Source organism: Gadus chalcogrammus, chromosome 22 (genome assembly GCF_026213295.1).
Source record: "Gadus chalcogrammus isolate NIFS_2021 chromosome 22, NIFS_Gcha_1.0, whole genome shotgun sequence".
Lineage (NCBI taxonomy): Eukaryota > Metazoa > Chordata > Actinopteri > Gadiformes > Gadidae > Gadus > Gadus chalcogrammus.
The window spans coordinates 18,853,873-18,868,871 of NC_079433.1; the positions used below are offsets into that span (position 1 = coordinate 18,853,873).

The 14,999-nt window shown below is 45.5% G+C and overlaps 3 protein-coding genes across 3 annotated transcripts; 2 read left to right on the forward strand and 1 right to left on the reverse strand.

The window, feature by feature from the left end:
- The first annotated feature begins 2,777 nt into the window (after positions 1-2,777).
- sytl1 (synaptotagmin-like 1) lies at positions 2,778-10,155 on the forward strand. The gene is made up of 20 exons (XM_056583242.1): positions 2,778-3,064; positions 3,430-3,505; positions 3,647-3,770; positions 4,197-4,348; positions 4,443-4,566; positions 4,670-4,727; positions 4,951-4,987; positions 5,089-5,129; positions 5,268-5,301; positions 5,424-5,464; positions 5,766-5,802; positions 5,887-5,927; positions 6,130-6,246; positions 6,487-6,653; positions 6,878-6,980; positions 7,223-7,384; positions 8,187-8,265; positions 8,411-8,510; positions 9,136-9,341; positions 9,632-10,155. Exons 3-20 carry the CDS (start codon positions 3,649-3,651, stop codon positions 9,772-9,774), a joined length of 1,764 nt encoding a protein of 587 aa, XP_056439217.1. The 5' UTR covers positions 2,778-3,064; positions 3,430-3,505; positions 3,647-3,648; the 3' UTR covers positions 9,775-10,155.
- Positions 10,156-11,122: 967 nt separating this feature from the next.
- On the forward strand, positions 11,123-13,065 carry clxn (calaxin). Its single transcript, XM_056582995.1, has 6 exons — positions 11,123-11,413; positions 11,598-11,756; positions 11,940-12,044; positions 12,126-12,277; positions 12,608-12,712; positions 12,798-13,065. Exons 1-6 carry the CDS (start codon positions 11,347-11,349, stop codon positions 12,846-12,848), a joined length of 639 nt encoding a protein of 212 aa, XP_056438970.1. The 5' UTR covers positions 11,123-11,346; the 3' UTR covers positions 12,849-13,065.
- Positions 11,612-14,996, reverse strand: rbm48 (RNA binding motif protein 48). Its single transcript, XM_056582994.1, has 5 exons — positions 14,794-14,996; positions 14,310-14,500; positions 14,068-14,213; positions 13,315-13,880; positions 11,612-13,066 (listed from the first exon to the last, which is right to left on the reverse strand). The coding sequence occupies exons 1-5, from the start codon at positions 14,917-14,919 to the stop codon at positions 13,001-13,003; spliced, it is 1,095 nt and encodes a 364-aa protein (XP_056438969.1). The 5' UTR covers positions 14,920-14,996; the 3' UTR covers positions 11,612-13,000.
- Positions 14,997-14,999: the final 3 nt, after the last annotated feature.

A 14,999-nucleotide genomic window follows, 5' to 3' on the forward strand; every position in this document is an offset into this window, starting at 1 on the left:
AGCAGCCCGTTCAGTGAAGGCTGAACAAGCGGGAGTTGAAAGAGACAAGAAGGGTCCGGGGAAGAGAACGAACGGTGACTCATCGCCTGGAGCTGCTTATGTTAAACAACGATGAAAAAGCACTTTTTTTTCATGCGCTGACTGACACACTTATTAATGTTTCATTTTATTTTAATTGGTTCAATTGTTGTTATTTATACTATTGGCTATATGGCGATTGTGTCCGCGAATGTTTACAGTTTACATTCAATGAAAAAGTTGTTAAGATAATTAATTCTAGATAAAAAGAGTAGTATTAGAAAGTATTGAACATTCCTCTACCAAAGATAATTAAACATATGCAATCCATCTATCATCCAACCAGTGTCATCATATAATTTTTGATTGATTGACTGATTGATTGATTGATTGAAGCTTTTTTGTGTATTTTTGTTTGAAACTTTGTGTGTTTTTTTAATATATCAACTTCAAACTCCCTTTGGATGTGTTGTCCCCCCGCTTGACTCAGAGGCTTATTTGAATATGTCAACCGCACTCACCATAATCTGCGTGAACGTGTTTAATGTGTGTCTAGTGATTTGTGTTCAGGAAGTGGTCAGTGCGTCTGTCGCTGTTGAATTTACTTTGGGTGCTATACGAGAGTGACAGCAAATAAACTCACTCTGGACCCCGTTTGGTTTATTCTTCATTTGCATCTCTCTAATTAGGCCTACTTTGTATTTCTCTCCATTTCTTCTTCCGGCTGCTGGAGCCGACCAAAGCTGGTCCATATCGGTTTCATAAACAGCCTTTAAATAATAGCTTTCTGTGCTCATTTTTTGTCCTACAACTCATCACAATATAAACTATACAGTATATTGGTGTTGAATATAAAGTATGACATTTCAAAGCACATAAAGAACATAACATTAGAAATATAACCTCTATATTACCAAAAATATCCACTCAATTACAGGCTAAATATCCATCAATCTTCCTTTGAATATATTGCTGATGATCATTATCATCTGATAATTACTGACACATACTGACTACACATGAAAAATAAGTTAAAGGTTGGGTATGGGATTTGCGAAACGACAGCAGATTTTGAAAATACACAACTCAAATGGTCCTACCCCCTCTCCTTCAACGCTGACTCTGACTCCACCCATTCCAAGTACATTAACGTGCAATCATGCACGAGCGAACAGATGCGCGAGAGCGAGCCATTAGCTAGTTAGCTAGCTCTAGCAACAACAGAAGCTTGCTCTGGGTCACGAGCTTTGAGTATGTGCACGAAGGGGTCGCGCGGGGAGTGGGAGGGCAGTACGACCGTTTGATTGACGTACTTACCGTCCAATGCTACTCGGTGGGTCTGGAAGTCATTGGCTGGAGTTTTTCGAGCCCTGCCCGTTCCACAGATGATTGACTTGTTTAATTTTCATGTCAGTACTTCTAACTCAGTGGCTGTAAGTGGGTTATGATAAGGATTTCAAGTAATTTTGCAAAAATGACCAAAAAAGAGAATTCCATACCCAACCTTTAAGTCTCTGGTGCACATTCAAATTGTAATGCGTTGCGTATGCAACGTTTCTTACAGAAATTGTGTGCATGCAATTTGCAATCTGGGTGGGTGTGTCCACATTGTTTTCAAGACCTCAAGATAAGAATGACGTTTGACAAACAAGAATAAAGATAACTGCTAGCCGGACTGTTTGACAAAAAACCTTGGCCTGACCACGATGGAGCGGCTGGACGGGCCCCTAATGAATAGGGACAAATTTGGCAGAGGAGTGGCAAGAACATGGCTTCCATCCAAACGCAATAACAAAGAAGTGAATTCAGTCCATTCACTCTTCGGCCTGTCCATTCCTCGCCTGAATCCCACACGCAGTAAAGGAGATTCATAATTAAACAAATTGTTTGAGGGAGAGAATAAAATACAAGTGTGTTGGCATGATAAGTGTTTCCCAATTGGTTCGGCATCCATAAGTGGGTTGCGATGGGCATGTTGAGAGGGTCACAGATCATATGCCAAACCTTCATCTTTAGGAAGAATTTTAAGGTCATGAATTAATTTATGTTTCATTAAATGGCTTGCGGATTCATTGAGTTAAGCCCAAATTGTTGCAGCTTTTTGTTTGCTCTGGCTAAATAATTGCTCTAGTTTGGGTTGTGACATAATGACTCATAACATGTGGGTTCGATTGAGAATAGATCTGGGGAGACTCCTTTCGACCAAATATTTGAAGTAGCCTACAATAATAGGTCTATGTATACATGAACAAAGTATCATTACAATTGAGTGCACCTCAAAATGTTTGACTTCCTATAAGTAGTCAAACACAATCTATTTATATTTGTTAAATCATCCACCAAAAAACCTTTTTTAGTGAGATAAATTAGGCTGAGTTCAAATGTAAAATATCTCGGCAACGGCACAGAGCGTCTATGATAACCTTGTAGCACACATTCAAACTTTTTAGTGAGATAAATTAGGCTGTGTTCAAATGTAAAATATCTCGGCAACGGTACCGAGCGTATATAACCTTGTAGCACAGTTTTGTTTTTGATGCATTGAAACTAGCTCTGAATTTGAGACCGTGCACAACTGCTGCTGTTGTACTGCGTGTGTGCGTGTGCGTGTGTGTGTGTGTGTGTGTGTGTGTCTGCGTGTGCGTGTGTATGTGTGTGTGTGTACACATAGTAAAGCAGCTTATGTGTGTTTAGGAGGCGTGGACACCACGCAGGAACGAAGTTACATAAAACCCGAACGGACAAGTGAAGTTCTACTTCTAATTAAACACGCCCCTTCAAACCCTGCTCAGACATGAACTCGCTTGCAATCGCTGATTTACTCTTCAGCAAACTAGGAGCCCTTTCCTCCCGTCGTCACGCTGGTTAGAAGCTGCTTCAGGTCAGAGTTAAGAGGGCGTGTTCAACTCATGTTCAACTCAGTCTGCTGAGCAGACTGTCAACCTCCACCAGAGGAAACTGACTTCTAACAGCTCTCACTTGTCTAGCACTTCGCGCTGTCATTGCAGCGGATATCAGCTTTTCACCGTGGACAATATCAATGAAGGTAACTTGGTCATCTACGTTTTTTGAGTTTCTTTATAGTTTTTTTCTGTAGAGTCCAGCTTTTCAACGCTTAAAAAAAGTATGAAAGAGATAGAGAGGGAGAGGGAGAGGGAGCGAGAGAGAGAGCGAGAGAGAGAGCGCGAGCGCGAGAGAGCGGCGACAGGTGTCCACACTCTCTCGATCAGTCTGATTTGGAAAGCTGACCCTAATTCTTAAGTGTGTTGATGTGTCACCTCAGTATACGGGAAACAAGCTTTTTTTTCACACTATTTAACACAGACTGGCAGGATCTTTTGTTGTTGTTGTTCGGTGCAGGTAACCACCTGCTGTCATATCCTGTTGAACTTTTCTCCAATCTTGCAACAGCTAACCAACCGCGGCAGCAGAGTTTGTCCACGCATGCGTTCATCGTTCTGAAGTGAGCTGCCTCGAGCACTAGGAAGTGAGTTTGAAATATGCAGTAAACATCTGACTGACTGACACAGAGAATATGACGCAATCATAGATGGATTAATTTTTAGTAAGGGGATTGTAATCAAGCCTTTTGTCACTGCTTTGTTGCTGCTGTGTGTCTGTTGTGCAGCGATGGAGAGAGACAGGGAAGACTCCCTCGACCTGGGTCACCTGACTGAGCACGAACAGGAGGCCATCTTGCAGGTTCTACTGCGGGACTCTGAGCTGCGGCGACGCGATGAGGGCCGCGTAAGGTCAGAGGTGACTGCTTAGTAGGACGTCCTAGGCGGCCTATCAAGTCCTACACAGCACGCATGCATTAACCCTTTGCTTGCTCTGTAGAAGGGCACTGGAAACATCTTTAGTCTAGTCAGAATACCAGACGTGGGCTAAAAAAACAGAAACGTGAACCGAAGTTAATACCGTAATGGGAGAAACTATGTATGTGTAGTGATTATTCATAATAATACATATTATGAATATCACAGTTATGTCAAGGGAATGTTCTCAACTTGTTTTGAGGTGTCTTTTTTTGTGTTGTCATCAAATGGGCCCCGTCAGCAACAATCTTCTGTGATTCTATCGGAAAGTGCAGTCAATGGCAACAACAAAGAGCACATGCCCTTTGGCCTGGCGGCCGCTGATCAGCAGGTTGGTGTTGTGCGTCTGGACTGTTGCAGGAGCCTGCAGGAGACGGAGGTGAACCCTGTGCGCCTGCGGACCCTGTCTGGCTCCTGGTTCAGCGAGGAGCGCAGCAAGCGCCATCGCAGCGCCAAGCCGGGGGCCGACCTGGTCCACTCCTCCATCCGCCGCAGGAAGTCAAAGGGCAAAGGTCAGAGGTCAAGCATGATTGGGGATGTTTGTTGTTGTGGTCGTCCTCGGGAGGAGTGGTAACATTGTGTGTGTGTGTGTTTGTGTGTTAAAAGAAGTGCCACTGGCTGATTTGTTTGATGGACTGGGGAAGGAGCCCCCCCCCGGTGCCCTCTGCAGCCTGACCCCAGGGGTGGAGCAGAGACTGGGGGAGGACCAGGAGGAGCAGAGAGATGACCAGTGAGTCCCCACAAAGCTGAGAGACGGATGCTGCGTCTGTTTGTAATGTATTGGCACATGTTGTATTTGCATTTATAATCTCAGTGCCAACCCCTGGTTCCAGGCATCAGGAACGCATCACTCCTGCCCCCGCACCAAGAACAAAGGCCAGACAAACACAGGTGTGTGTGTGTGTGTGTGTGTGTGTGTGTGTGTGTGTGTGTGTGTGTGTGTGTGTGTGTGTGTGTGTGTGTGTGTGTGTGTGTGTGTGTGTGTGTGTGTGTGTGTGTGTGTGTGTGTGTGTGTGTGTGTGTGCAGATGTAACATACGCGGGCGTTTTCTTATTGCTCCGTGTGTACATTTGAGACAGTAGTGAGGGTTATTTATTTAGCGTTTCCATTCCAGAACGTTCAGAGCAAAGATGAACCCTCCTTGTCCACAGGTACTTCCCATTCCTACACATTTGTGCTCCGGTCTCTCTCGCTCTGCCTCATTGTCCTTCTCTTTAATGGTCTCTCTCTCTTGCTATTTGTCGTCATCTAGAGTTTGAAAACACAACTAACGACCGTCTACAGTCACCAGAGGTAACTACATCCCACTTCTCTTCAATGGGATGCTACTTGATTAAAAGGGAGTGTGGGTTGCAAAGGGGCCCGCGGTAGATTGGTTTGTATAAGTGCATGCATGCTTACAGGTACCCTTTTCTATTTGCATTCCAAAAGGTTAAGGGCAGCGATGACGTCTCCTTGTCTTCAGGTAGTACCCATTCCTACGTTGTCGTCTTTACCTGACTATCCCTCCCTTCCTCATTGTCCTTCTCTTCCTAATGGTCTCTCTCTCTCTCTCTCTCTCTACTGCTATCTACTCGCCTCAACCAGGGTCGGAACACAGAAGTAACAGTCACTCACCCACAGCAGAGGTATCTATGTCACACATCTCTCCCACATACCATACAGTATATACTTAGAAGTAGCAGCAATGTGTTTATTACATGTTGTGAATACTGGGCTTAATACTCTGGTAGAGGAAAGTGTGTGTGTGTGTGTGTGTGTGTGTGTGTGTGTGTGTGTGTGTGTGTGTGTGTGTGTGTGTGTGTGTGTGTGTGTGTGTGTGTGTGTGTGTGTGTGTGTGTGTGTGTGTGTGTGTGTGTGTGTGTGTGTGTGTGTTTTGGAAGCGGGCACATTTTCTTTATCATTACTTTTGTGGAATTTCCCTTCCAGGAAGTAAAGGAGAAAGATGGCGTTTCCTTGTCTTCAGGTAATACCAGTTCCATCACTCTTCATCTGTGTCTCTCTCGCTTTCTCTGTCATGTCATCTGACGCTTGCCTTTTGCTCCACCAGAGAGTGAGCACCGAAGTCACAGCCATGTGGCGACCACAGAGGTAGCTACTTCACACCTCTCTTTCACTCAGATATGTATCAAATAAGGAAGTAGAACGTCAACAAAGTCCTGCTACTATTAGTATGTATTTGCCTATGCTTTGAATTTGACGTCTCCCTCTATATGTGGAACAACAAGCCTAGTTATGAGGCACAAACAGTGTGTGTGTGCGTGTGCGTGTGCGTGCGTGCGTGCGTGCGTAGGAGGACTCTGAAGGACACAACGGGGACACAGACTCCCTGTCCAGTGGCCACACTGATCCCGTCTCAGCCTCCCTCAGAACATCCGGCTCTGTCAGCAGCTTGTACTCCAGCTACACGGTTTGTGTGGCAGGCACACACACACACACACACACACACACACACACACACACACACACACACACACACACACACACACACACACACACACACACACACACACACACACACACACACACACACACACACACACACACACACACACACACACACACAGCCTAAATCAACTGATGACTTTACTGACGTATGATGACTCATACCATGGCGATGACGTACAGTGTGTGTGTGTGTGTCCTGTAGATTGGCGGCAGTATGATGAGTCTGTTCAGTAGCGGGGAGTTTGGCGCGGTGGAGGTGAGGGGACGTCTGCAGTTCTCATTGGTCTACCACACCCAGAGGGAGGAGCTTCTGGTGTCTGTTTGCCGCTGTGAGGACCTGGCCACGGCTCGCAAGAATCGTTCCGACCCGTAAGTGTTGGACTTAGTGTGTGTGTGTGTGTGTGTTTGTGTGATGTCTTGCATAAAAGTTCAACAAGTTAACACTTACTACAAATGCTACATGTTGATGCGTTGGTGTGTTTTTGTGTGTATCTGTGATTGAGTGTGTTGAGACTGACATTTCCCCAGATTTCTGACGTGTGTGTGTATGTGTTTGTGTGCCTGTGCCTGTGCCTGTGTCTGTTGTTTCACAGTTATGTCAAAGCCTATCTCTTGCCGGATAAATCGTCTCACAGTAAGAAGAAAACAAAGGTCAAGAAGAACACACAAAGCCCCGTCTACGATCAAACCCTCAAAGTGAGTTCGGATTCACTCCTCATCATTATGTTCACTCGCTCTCATATACTGAAGTGAAGCACCTGTATTGTACAAATTGTGAATTGGATTGAACGATCCCTGTTTAGTATTTAACCATCAATGTGCAAAATACGTCTACAATAATGCTGCCCATTCACAATCCTCGGTGGCTGGTTGCACTGGCTGGTGAACCGTGGAGTCCACTGAGTGAGTGTGTGTGTGTGTGCTGGTGGTGTACCCAGTATAAGGTACCGGTCGGGGAGCTGCGGGGCCGGACTCTGAACCTCTCCGTGTGGCACGCCGAGGCCCTGGGGAGGAACATCTTCCTAGGGGAGGTAGAGGTCCTGCTGGCCTCCTGGGACTGGGCCTGCAGCCAGCCCCAGTGGCACCCCCTCCAGCCACGGGTAGGTCGGAGCACACACCTGTGTGTGTGTGTGTGTGTGTGTGTGTGTGTGTGTGTGTGTGTGTGTGTGCATATCTCTCTCTCTCTGTGTTTATATATTTAAATCTGTGTGTCAAATGCCTGTCAACATGAGACAAACACATTTTAAACACACACTCACTCACGTAACCACACACTCACGTAAACGGACACATGTACATAAATACGCTTGATGAAACGTGCATGTTCATTCATAAGACATTAGCCGGGTTGGCTTTCTGCAGTCATCATTCTCCCCCAGCCGGCCCAAGGACACATAATAGACAGCCCTGGAGGAGTGCTGAGGGGCAGGGAGAGACGCAGAGGAAGACATGCTCTGAATCTTAACAAAGGCTTTACGTAACCGCAATTCTTTTTTTCTCTCTCTCTCCCCCTGCTGCTCCTGTCTCTCTCCATTTCACTTTCACTCGCTCTCCTCCTCCCCTTCCTTACAAGTGTATTCTCTCTTTCTCGCTCTTCTCCTCCCCTTCCCACAAAGTGTTATCTCTCCCTCGTGCTCTCTCTCTCTCTCTCTCTCTCTCTCTCTCTCTCTCTCTCTCTCTCTCTCTCTCTCTCTCTCTCTCTCTCTCTCTCTCTCTCTCTCTCTCTCTCTCTCTCTCTCTCTCTCTCTCTCTCTCTCTCTCTCTCTCTCTCTCTCTCTCTCTCTCTCTCTCTCTCTCTCTCTCTCTCTCTCTCTCTCTCTCTCTCTCTCTCTCTCTCTCTCTCTCTCTCTCTCTCTTCCGCCCCCCCCCCCCTTTTGAAACCTCGCTCACCCATTCTCTCAGGTTCAGTTGAGTCCAGACGACATTAGTAGTCGTGGGATCATTGTGTTCTCTGTTAAGTTCATCCCACAGGGATCTGAGGGTGAGCGACACAGAATCACACATGCACAGTCACCCTCTCGTTCACACACATACACATTTGAATCATCTACTTAATGAATAGAAAAGATTACACAGGACATTAAAAGTGGTGAAGAAAATAATGTTTTTTGTGTGTGTGTGTGTAGGCGGGGGTTTACCTCTGACAGGGGAGCTTCATATATGGCTACGAGAAGCACAAGGTCTTCTGTCCATCAAAGGCGGCGCTGTAGACTCCTTCGTCAAAAGGTCGGTATAGTGAATCGGATAATGTAACGGATTATTGGCCGTGAGTGACCTCATCAATGCAGTAGCATAGGAGGTAGAGTGGGTCGACTGGTAACCCGAAGGTTGCTAGTTCAATCCCCGGCTCAAACTCCTGTCGAGGTGTCCCAGAGACCTCACCCTGACTGCTCCTGACATGATTGGTTCAGCCCTCGGTGTGTGAATGAGTGAGTGAATGGTTGTAAGATGCTTTGAATAAAAGCGTCATCTGTAAATGTTATGTAGAATAGGAAAAACAAAGCATGCATTTCAAATTGGAGTAGATACTGAAAAGGTTCAAGTGACGTGTGCCCTGGTTAATAATAATAAATAATAAATAACAACCACTGGGCCGAAGAAAAACAGGTTAGCATTTTCTAGTTTATTTGTATTTGTGGGGATGCAAACAGTTGCAGTTAAGACAGAGGGGAACACACCCCCTCATGGTTCCATCCTCCCCGATACATCCCTCTCCTCTCAGCCCAGACAGTCTCCCATATCAGTCCTCATTCCCGTATCTTGAGGCCTCAAAAGTACCTTCTTAGCTCCTCTGTCCCCTACCCCACGTCCAACCCTACGCGCCCCCTCTGTCCACCCCCCCCCCCTCCAGCTACATCCTTCCGGACGCCGGCCGTCAGAGCGGCCAGAAGACGCGGACGGTGAAGCACTCTATAAGCCCCGCCTACAACCACACCATGGTGTACGACGGCTTCCACACCAGCGACCTGCGGGAGGCCTGCGCCGAGCTGACGGTGTGGCAGCGGGACGGCCTGAAGACACGCCCCCTGGGGGGGGTTCGGCTGAGCCCCGGGACCGGTGAGTGAGACCCCCAACGCCGGCACGGAGGACAGATATAGACGAATGAGAACGGAATCAAATAGGACTAGAATCTGATTAGCCAATCAGAGGAGGAGACGGGTAAGGTGAGGGGGGGCTTGCATGTGACCTCTCACCTGGATTAGGAGAATGATTAACACTATGGCTCCAGAGATTGTGTAAACACACACACACACACGTACACAAAAACTTACATAGAGATAAACATTATTGGAGTATTATTGATGTACTTGAAACAAACAAGTGTGTGTTGTGAATACATATGGCAGGTCAGAGCTACGGTGAAGACGTGGTCTGGATGGACTCAACCAAAGAAGAGAGGGCTGTGTGGGACGCAATGATGGAAAACCCTCACAAGTGGATTGACGCCTCACTTCCAATAAGAACAAACATATTACTACAGAACCATTGAATCCCTTCAAACACAAACACTACAAATGAAGTTGACTAAAAGTAGCTCATGGCCGCCCGCATTTCAAGTTAAGTTTCTGTGCCTGTTTTTCTAACTCCATCTTTCACAAATACCACAAAGATATACTAATGGGCATTAGTCGAGTATTTACAGTAAACTGATTATATAACTAGTCTTGATCTTTCATTGGCATTTCATGTGTTGCAAATGTGTGCATTGATCTGTCAAAGGCTTTTTGCTAGGAATTCCTTGCTGATAAGCCTATTTCTGTACATTAGTGAATAAATATTATGCCTTCAAAAAACTTGTTTGGAAAGCTGCATGTGTACTCTGAGTAGCCAAGGGAATGTTTACTGTATCCTACCAATAACCCACCCTGAAGATATTATTAGGTTCAAACTGGGTTAATGAGGTAATGTACATAAGTCAATATGTGTGTGTGTGTGTGTGTGTGGAAGGCATGTGATCGTAGGCATGAAAATCTTTGAGTCCACTCCAGGCTAAAACTCGGCACTGGTTTCACAACCATCTGAGGATTATCCAATTGCGGTCAAGTAAGATGCCGTCTGCGGTCAGTTGGCGCCTCTACAGACCTCTGGGTTCACGGTCGCCTTCGTGGGCACACAACTTGGGCGATTCATCTCGCATCTTTTCTACAGGGCCGTCCAGAGACCTTTTGAGGAATGTGGCTCAAATACAAAGAAAATAAATATCTTTACGGGCGCCGACATTTTTGTTGAGAGCATCATCACTGCACTCGGCCTAATCTCAGAATCCCGAGATGATGACAAAAAGAGGGCGTGCCTCCGTGAAATGCCCCAAGAAAGCTGGGAGATTTCCCCACTTCCAACTCGGAAGGCTGGTGTCCAAGGTATCTGGATCATACCATGAGCTCAGTGATGACTCAACAAAAATGGCTGCGCTCGTAAAGAGATTTATTTCTTTGTATTTGTACCATTTTGGTCGTTTTAATGTCTATTTGAAATGCTCTTACACACTTGATTACATTGCTACTTTATTCTGGTCATTAATTTATGCATTGCACGGTCTTGCTGTGCGTGCATTGCGCAATACGATGTAAAGTTGTGTTTTGTTTTCGAGCAGGTTTGCTAAAGAGGCTAATGTAACTAACAATAAACAGCGAATAGCCAATTTCATGACACAATCATAAATACGAACGGGAACGTAATAAGTGCTCCGAGACAGGAAATTACGTCAGAAGTGCAACTCGGAAAGCTGGTGTCCGAGGCATCTGGATAGGGCCATGACCGGAATGATAGAGATAACAACTCTCACACCATTACCATAACCAATCGGAGGCGAGCCATTCTAACCAATCAGAGGCTAATCAGAGACGAATCAGAGGCGAAAAAGGCTGTACTTGCCGCTGCCATCATACGAAAAAAAGATTCGCCACCGGCAGAGTGGGGTGTACAGTACACGGTGTTGCCAGATTGGGCCAGATTTCCGGCCAAATCTGGCAACTCTGGTATATACTGGTTGCTATGGAGACGGCATGACAACAGAATACAGAACCGGTGCGCGCTTGCGGTCCGCCGGTGAACAGCAGAAATGTCTTCTCTGAATAGAAAACTAATACAGAATCTTGCAGAAACGATATCCAAACAAGTGAAGCACTGTAAGTAACGGGAGCTAAGCATTTAATTTAACATATAGGTTGACTAAGGTCTGGAATTTAGAAAACATCCCGTTATTACGCTTAATTGGCTAATCTGCTAATGTAAGCACGATGTAGACATGAATGCAAAATGTCCACGTTACTTATGTATATCAAGATTTCACATAAGCTCGTGTTCACACAGTCAATAAAACCGAAGTAGAGTGCCTGATTCGGCTCTTCAACGGACTGATGGGGGACGTGGCGGCGTCAGGACGGGCTGTGCACGGCTTGGACAGAGGGAGGTTCAGGAGCATCCTGCACAACACCTTCGGGATGACTGATGACATGCTAATGGATGGAGGTAGGAGCAGTGTTGCCAGATTGGGACAGATTTCTAAATGTTATAACATTTAATGAAAAAAAAGTGTCATTCAATATTAACAGCTGCAAAAGTAACGTAAATTAAATGCGAACCATTGTGTTCAGAGATAACGCGAGTGAGATTGATAAAATACCGTTAGTTGTGGTTTGTGTTTTCTTATAGTTTTTCGGGCGTTTGATAAGGACAACGACAGCTTCGTCAGTGTCAGAGAGTGGACTGAGGGACTGTCTGTTTTCCTTCGTGGGACCTTGGCCGAAAAAATCAAATGTAATATACAAGCATACTTTCAAGGATAATAAAATAAGGTAATAACCCTAATAACCCTAGTTGTTTTGTTTCTGTGACCAGACTGCTTTGACGTGTATGACTTGAATGGCGATGGCTTCATCTCCCGGGAGGAGATGTTTCACATGTTGAAGAACAGTCTGATCAGGCAGCTGACGGAGGAAGACCCCGACGAGGGCATCAAAGACCTGGTGGAGATCACGGTCAAGAAGATGGTATGGGGGAAGCTCTACTGGGATCTTACTCGGAATTCAAAGTTGAATTGCCCAAACTTTTGACATTCATTGTCAGAAATCGAAAAATAAATCTATCAAATTGAATGACCGTATATTAATTTTAGATCGCTCATTTAAATTATTTCTGTCGACTGAACCTTCAAGAGTCTTTCATTGTGATTCTGCATGTCAGGTGTTCTGAACAACCTTTGTGCATGAAGAGGGCTTTATAAATTAACTGGCAGGCTACTTGTCACAAAATTTGCTTTCTGAAGGGCTGGTCTGGACCACAAGAAAAGATTCATGAATTGTAATTTTTCCTGCCCTCAGGACCATGACCATGACGGCAGACTCTCTTTTATAGACTTTGAGAAGGCAGTCAAAGAAGAGAACCTGCTACTTGAAGCCTTCGGAACGTGTCTCCCTGACGCCAAGGTGTCAATCAAATAAAATTGATGTCTTTGGATCTCATTTTCAATATTGCTACTTGACATAATACTCAAACCTTTCTTGTTTTCAGAGTATATTGGTGTTTGAGCAGCAAGCTTTCCAAGATCTGTCGGAACGATGAAGAATTAGTATGGAATGTGAATTTCTTTTGTTTTAATAAAAATATATTCAAAAGATTTGTTCATATTTCTCTAACAGAAAGTGTAAAAATAAATGTATAAATAGTCTGGATGGGTGATAAAAGTCTCTGCGAAACACCACAGAAGGAAGATCTCAAATCCTGCGGCGAGGCTTAGTCTTCTTCACCTTCGCTGGTTTGTTTGCAGTAACTGAGTCCACCTAAGTATAAAAAAAAATAAATATTATATTAGTAGTGCTTAATGCTTGATTATGGAGTGAGATAGACAGGAAGGTATGGAAGTTAGAGGGGAGGACATGCAGCAATGCACGGGCAGGAATTGAACCCGGGTCGCTGTGTTCAGGACTGAGCGGTAAACGCTCTACCTGGTGAGCCACCGGGGCGCCTCAATAACGCTTAACGTATGAACATCATTCGATCAAATAACAACCATTTTGAGAGCAGCTACCTGTTTCAGTGTGTTCCTGATCTGGTCGACGGTCGTGTTCAGTGATTCATCCTCCATGTCCAACCGGGGCGGTTCCGGGAGCTGAGGACCAACGAGAGGAGAGTTCTCCCCCACGACGTCATATGACAACAACAACGGGTCACGGGGCGCCTGCAGCCTACGCTTCCTGTTCTCCAAATGTGTGGTCCTCGGTACAAACATCGCCGCAGAGGCTAGCTTCGGAGTCACCCGTGTCTCTGTGTCTTGACTTTGGACCCCCGTGCTGGTTCCTGGTGTGTCAGACGGTGCTGTGTCAGGGAACGCGTTGTGTAACGACCCCATTCTGTCCTCTGACGGCCTGGCTTGAGTTGTGTTGCGTCTGTACCAACGGTCTTCCTGAGGTGGGAACGGCAGCATTGGAAAGCCCAGGTAATGGCTGCTGCTCGGTGGGGCTGGGGTGTAGACAGCAGCAGCAGCAGCAGGACGTTTTTCATCAGTTGATCTGGAGGACCTCTCTGATTTGGGGGCGGGGTCAGGTGGTTTAGGGTCCTCCTCGGTAGCTTCTTTCGTCTGCTCCCTTTCTCTAGCTATAAAATGATAATGGCAAAAACCCATCACATTTCTTTGTTTTATTTAATTCAGTGTACATAATGTAAATAGAATGCTATTAAATGGACATAGAACATAGAATGCTTATTCACATTGGTATTACATATTTATACCAATTCATATTGGTATGATATTTAATGATTCACATATTCAGGTGCAACAAACCTATATGTTGGCATGTCCTCATCACGTATCTACGTCGGTCTTGTAACTTCAGCCTGGTGTCCTCCACGGTTTCATACTCGGGAACATAACACACGTGGAGCACACCCCCATAGAAGCTCTTCTCATCTAGGTGCCGCTTAGCAGCCCTGAAACAACAGCAAATCTAATCGTACCATTCATGTGGTCAGGATGGCAAAGTAGTATTTTCCAGCAGTGAACCATAAAAAAACCACCGTCCTAACCTTGCACTGGTGAGCTTCTGGAACTTGACGAGGTAGACCTCTGTGAATTCTTCAGCGGGGTACTCGTCCAGGGGCCTGTACTCCTCGATGACCCCGTACAGGGCGCAGCGCTGGATCAGTTCAGGCATCACCCCGATGGCTGGGACGCCTTGCACCATCAGGTAGCGTGACTCTAGGTTGATGGTGTAAACCTGGACAGAAATATAATAAACACTGCGAGACTGGTCCTAGCAAACACATAAATATGTTACATTATCTCTCCCCTACTGGCTATTGACAACACAATACAAACCGAGCCCGTTTTTAAATTGACGCTAATGAAAGTCGTTTACGTTTTTGGTATTCTTAAACATTATATGTAAATGACAATTAATTGGGGATTTCTCTTCATGTTGGGATTTGTGATTGCATATATCCGTGACGTTTTAAGGCTCTTTCACGATTCCCTTTTACTCATATGTTGAGATTAAGCCGGCTTCCTTACCTTTACTGCTTTAGCTTTCCTACCATCTCGATATTTTGGTCGAGAAATGCAAACTTTTCTCTGTTCGTGATGTTTGTAGATTTCAGGAGTTCTCCAGCAGTCTGCTTTGTGGACAGGGGCCGCCATGTCTGGGGAAGGACGGCCAATGTTTGCTTTCAAAATAAGGGATTTGCTTGTATGTACTGAGATAGGTTGACTTCTAGATG